This window comes from Bos mutus, chromosome 4 (assembly GCF_027580195.1).
Source record: "Bos mutus isolate GX-2022 chromosome 4, NWIPB_WYAK_1.1, whole genome shotgun sequence".
NCBI lineage: Eukaryota > Metazoa > Chordata > Mammalia > Artiodactyla > Bovidae > Bos > Bos mutus.
Window position 1 is genome coordinate 17,041,009 of NC_091620.1, and position 6,000 is coordinate 17,047,008.

A 6,000-nucleotide genomic window follows, 5' to 3' on the forward strand; every position below is an offset into this window, starting at 1 on the left:
GCTCCATCATTTCCTTGTAGTGTGTTTGTCTGGTAATAGTGTCAGGATAATTCTGGCCTCATAAAACGAGTTGAGTGGTATATCCTTCTCCTCTAAGACAGACGTGTAGGTCTGGTATTACTCCTTAGGTCAAGTTCGTTAACAGTGTTTTTGAGGTCTTCTGAAGGCTTCCTGATTTTCTGTTTCATCGTTCAGTCAACTCCTAGGAGGAAAGTGTTGAAATCTCCAAATATACCTGTGGAAACCGTCTCCTCCTCCCCTCCGGCGCTGTGGGTTTTCGTCGTTCGGGAGTTCCGAGTCTCCTGCGGGAGAGGCTCCTTGACGGAGCCATGGGGAAGAGGGGCGGGGCCGGCGGGCTCCTCGGCCGCGTTTAACCTCTCGCCCCTCTGTCCTGTGTCCCCCAGGGGTCATTGCCGTGGTCATCTTCACCATCCTCTGCACCTTGGTCTTCCTCATTCGCTACATGTTCCGTCACAAGGGCACCTACCACACCAACGAGGCGAAGGGCGCGGAGTCCGCCGAGAGCGCCGACGCCGCCATCATGAACAACGACCCCAACTTCACAGAGACCATCGACGAGAGCAAAAAGGAATGGCTCATCTGAGGGGCGGCTCTTTGGCTCCGGGAAGTGGGGGGCGAGGGAGGGGGGGAGCGTGACCAGGGAGGAGGGCAAGGGACGGAAGCACCCTACTTCGTACCCCTGAGCACACCCTGCAGATATCAGCACAAGCTGGGGAGGCAAGCGACCGCAAACTCCTGGAGACTGACGGCCAAAAAAAAAAAAAAAAAAACTTTTTGATATTTCTTTATAGCTGAGTTTCCCCTTCTGTATCAAAACAAAATAATACAAAAACTGCTTTTAGAGTTTAAGCAGTGGTCAACATTTGTAGGTACTATCTGTCGAATATTTTGTGTGTGTTTAGAGAGGTGTTCTGAAAACCCACAGGAACAGGGCCCGTTTTCTACAATTTTCAGCCCCCTTAGAACGTGGGTATTTTTCCTGGAGAAACGTTGATGCACATGTACACGGCCTCCCGCGTTTTCTTCTTTTTGCATAGAGTCAGCCTCTGATGGGCTGTGGTAGTAACTAGTTAGTGTTCATAAGATATTTCTTTGATGTCCTGTGAATTGGAAAAAGAAAGGAAGGGGCTGTGATTTACCAGTTTTCAGAGAGACCTCAGTGTGTGCCGGTTCTCTGAGAGTTCCCACTGGAGGCAGAGGGGTGCGGTCCCTCCTGTGTGATAGAACCATCAGGACAACCCAGAGAAGCTTTCAGACCCAGGGGAAGCAGTCCCCTATTGGATCGCGGGTTTTACTTTGGATCAGAGTCTACGCGATTACACCGCTCCTCATCTGTAGTCTTAGACCTATCCGGTGTCTATAACTGTCAGCTACAATACCTGGTGATCAGCCAAGACAAAGGGATTTCCCTCTGCTTTACCTACAAGATACTAGGTTAGATTGTATGTGTGTGTAAGCACCATGGTGAGGAATTAGAGCCAGATGTTGAGATGTGTTGGCTCTGTGTCTTTTATAGTTGGTAGCAGGAGTGTGGACACTTCTTAGAGAATGCTGAAGTTAGGTTGCTCTTCTTATTTTGCTTTATCTGGTCTTTATGCGCCTGTGACAAGACCCTAGCAGACAGTGTCTCTGAATGGACAGACCAAAATAAAGCCAAGTTGTGATTGCGATTGTTATTGCTATTATTCTGGAATTATGTGGAAAATCCTGCCCTATTCTAACTGATCTACTCCATGTATTATTCCATCCTAAACAGACGCACGGCCATGATTCAGGGACTTTCTTTGGCAGATACATCTGAAGTTCAGGTTCATCACAACCTGGGAACTGACCGTTGCTTCTCAGAGAATGGACATCTCTGGTCAGCCAGACCTCAGCTTATTCAGGAGCCTTGATCAACTAATTCCGGCAAGGAACTATTTATTTAAAACTAATTGACTGTTTCTGTAGACCAGTGGGACAACTCTCCTATTGAAGCATCCAAAAAATAATTTCATGTATTTATTTTACAAGAAGATTACACAAAAGTTATTTCTAGAATGACTTAACACTTATGATCATTACAGTTCAGGCTGTTAGATTTAATAAGGATGTTAAAATTTTCTTAGACTCCAACGTTTTGAGGCATTAAATAACACTTTTTTCTTTCTCCTCCTGGAAGGAGGTAAGATCAGGTTAAAATGGTACTGTTGGTCAGGTGGCCTACCTTGAGAAAATGGAAATTCTAGTTTGTTTGGGTGATGTATTCAAGACACTTCAGGATAGCTAACTTATTGGAGGACCTCAGTTTCTTGAGTGATGGGACGTGTTATCTTCACTGCACCTGGCACCGGTGCCTGGCACATTCCCAAGGAGACAGTGGGCCAGTTAAGCCACATTTAAGTCGAGGTCACAGAACAAAAGGGAATTCTAAGGCCCTTTTACAGTTGCTGGCCTCAGGCATGAGCATAACACCCTTTATTTAAAAGTCTTGATCATTCTTCCCTAAAATGCATTTAACATGAAAAGCATTCATTGTAACTAATTAGAAAAACGTGACATTTACAAGGACATATTGAAAACAAACATTATTAATTTGGCCAAGATGACTCCCATTAAGGATTATTTTCTATATTGTCAAATTGAAAAAGCAAACTTTAAACTTTATATTTTAAAACGTTTCTGATTTCTTAAAACCTATTTGACAGGTATCACTTTTACACTTGACAAATAACACCAGATGGAAATTTGTTATTTATTGTACTTCCCATGACAGTTTTATTCTACATACATTATCTGAGCACTTTCCCTTTCTTTCCAAAATCATTAAGAAAACAATCAAACGTATCCCCTTCAACTAAAATGTTCCTACCCTTTCTCTTCTCTATCTTTTTCCTGTCACAGAAAAGTGTAAAATAAAACCTAATACTTCTCCCCAAATTTTCAAACGTAGGGCACCAGGATGCCTGTAGGGGTCAGTGTTTCTCCCATCTCAGCATCATTTGAGATGGTTTCTGCCCTAAAGCGGGTAGTAGCCCAGCCCGTGGACAGAACACAACACAGTGGATAAGGTATTAAGTAGTGAAGTAACGTGCCAAATGCGTGCTGGACGTCTCCAATATGGGACTGCAGTCTTCACCCAGATCCCTGACTCTATCTGCGAAGGCCACATGTAGTACCTTCTAAATGCTAAATAATTTTGTTTATGTGCACAAAAGGATGCTGCCCTCTTCTTTCCAGCTCCTCAGGCAGCCATGACATTACGACCCAAGCTCAGTGCCCAGCCTTGCTTTGTCAATCATATCCGGCCAAAGCTGATCCAAACAGCTCACCAGCAGAGCACTAAGAGGCTAGTGATAGCTCTTTCAGTGATAACCGGAACAAAACAAAGTTTCCTTTAAATAAGAGGTTTTTTTTAAAGTTTCAGGGGCAGCTGATGATTGATCCTGGATTGTTCGTGCAGGAAACATCTTCTGTGTATAAACCAAGCATCTCTGTTTTGAGTTGCTAGGATTAGAGACTTTGAATGAATGCAAAATCAGTGCCAGTCTGAGCTCTCAGGGTATTCCCTTGAGCTCAAGGAAGCTAGCTCGGGAGGTAAGAAGTTATATTCTTAAGCTCTTCTCTGGCCCTTCTTAGCATAAAAGACAACATTTCCCCTTGTGGCTTTCAAGCAACTGCTCGAAAAAAGAGACCTGTTGTGTGGGAGTTTTTGTTGAGTTGGAGACAAGAGTTGAGAGTTTTTGTTGGAAAATTCCCTGTTGCCCTGTGCTTGACAAGCAAGCATCCTTTACTTACGGGAGCAGGATTTCTGAGGCTCGGAAAAGAAATTGGCGTGAGCCCAAAAGTAGATTTCATGTTGTTGTTGAACATCTGTGGGGCAGCCACTAGATGGCGCTGAGAGTTGGGCACAACGACACAAACCGTAGTAACTTCCAAAGGAAAAGCACATGTCCCTGTTAGGAAAATGCAGTGTCAGTGTGAAACTTACTTCTTTCTCCATCTGTTGTTTTCTGTTCTTCCATGTGTTCTTTTTCACTCTCTCCTTTCTCTTATGGTGTAAACGTTTTCACGGTCCCTTAACATCTCACATCTCCAAATGATCAGTACCTGATTGGAAGCTGTTACTATTTTTTCCTCCTTTTCACCATCCTGCCCAAGCAGTTTTCAAAGAGAAAGGCAACAGTTGTTAAACTGAATTCCAAATGAGCCAGCCAAAAATAGGTCAAAATTGCTAGTCCCAATAGAACTGCCTCATGTAGAACAGTGTGTCCAACTGATTTGGGCTGAAGACCAATGGATGCCATTTTTAAAATGTTTTGGTGAGAGTGATCCTGAGAGTCACTTGATGGAGTGCAAGCCCTTTTCTCTGTCTGACATGCTCTGTGACCTCAGCCAAGTTGCTGACCCTCTCTGTTTCTCTTTGCCTTGTATGTAAGATAGAGCTGTTTTTTATCTGCTTCATAACACAATGGGGAGGTGCCATGGATCCTTGGCTGCAGATACTTTGAAACCCAAACATAAAGGCCAAGTCAGTGGACCTATTGGAAGTCTTACTTTCCAGCTAGTGGTTGTAAGTCATCTCAAAAGAAACCAAGCAGTCAAGTCTAAGAGTGTGGAAACATGAGGCATTGTTGTACAACCATTAGATTCAGAGTCAGGGAGACTGCCAGGGAGCTTTTCTGTCAACATCAGGAGATGCGACACAGCCAAGGGCCAGAGAAACCAGAACTCCTGTGTATAAAGCCCCAAGTTCCCACCTAGGTGTGATGTGACTTGCAGCTTACCATGCCCCAATGTGATTGAAATGGCTTATAAATAAGAAAACATGAACAGCTAATGTGACTATTTCACATAGCCCAGTGGCTCTCTGCTAAACTGCACACACCCTGCATGATGGAAACTTTAAATTTATTTCACAGCAGTATTTTATATATATATATATACAACTGATATGTGCAGCTCACGGTCAATGAAATAGGAAAACCATGTTGAAAAGTTGCTTACCTCCCATGGAGCAAAGACTGGCTGAAGGTAATGAAGATACCTGGGCACATGGATATTAATACTCACCAGGCACTTGTGAGTTTATTTTCCAGATGAAAACGTGCTTTAAGAGCCTGTCTACTTAGATGGGCTGCACCATTTTCTGAGTCTCCGTTTACTTACAGCAATTGCTGGATTTTGAGATGGTTCTCAAAACATGGAGATTCCTCCCATCTTGTAGGCCAAGAAACAGTTCTCAATGTCACTTATTCTAAGTTTTGTTTTGTCGGGTATTTTGGGTTTGTTTTTTTTTCAGTGAACATGGTGAACTGCAGAGGTTGAAGTTGTGAAAAGGCTGGGCTAATATTCTCTCTGTAAAGTCAATTAGGCTTTCTATCCCTGTGAAATAACCAGGAAATTTCACTCTCTAAAAGCAACAGCATGTAAACTAGAATGGAAGAAGGAAATTATGTATGTATGCCTACTCTTCTTTGTGAATGTCTTTCATTTAACTAAAATTATATTAGAAACCAGATTGATAAATAAAAAAGTCCAAAATAGTTTCAATTATCCTTGAAGCGATTCTTTGTGTTTTGTTCCACTTGTTTTACTTAGAAGCTCTGTTTCAGCCTTTCAGCAAAGAAAGTTCCAGGCACTGAACTACACATCTCTTTGGCAGGTAATCTTTCTAAAAGCGGTGCAGTTACAGTCACTCCCCAAAGACAGGTCTCAAACGGATGCAGCCTTCCTTAACCTTCATTTGCTGTGAACTCCTCCCCTCCACCCATTTTTCTTAAAAGGAGCTTAGTACATATTGGCTTCATGTTTTGGATTAATTTACACAGCTTGGTTAAATGTGGTTAGAGTTACATGGTGTCCAGAATATATTCCGAGCCTAGTTTGAGATGAGGGTGTAACGCCGGATAATGGATAAATGGATCCCAGCCAGTGAGCTAGGTAACCGGGATTTACAATGTGTCTGGAGGCGTAGATGGTTCTAAATGCACTTGTTGT

General features: G+C 43.0%; 1 protein-coding gene across 1 annotated transcript in view; it reads left to right on the forward strand.

Annotated features, from left to right (window-relative positions):
* The window catches only part of CNTNAP2 (contactin associated protein 2), a 2,330,533-nt gene extending 2,324,987 nt beyond the window's left edge, over positions 1 to 5,546 (forward strand). The window contains exon 24 of the mRNA XM_070369076.1: positions 405 to 5,546. Coding sequence (XP_070225177.1) covers positions 405 to 604 — 200 coding nt within the window. The 3' untranslated portion in view covers positions 605 to 5,546. The remainder of the gene's footprint in view (positions 1 to 404) is intronic.
* Positions 5,547 to 6,000: the final 454 nt, after the last annotated feature.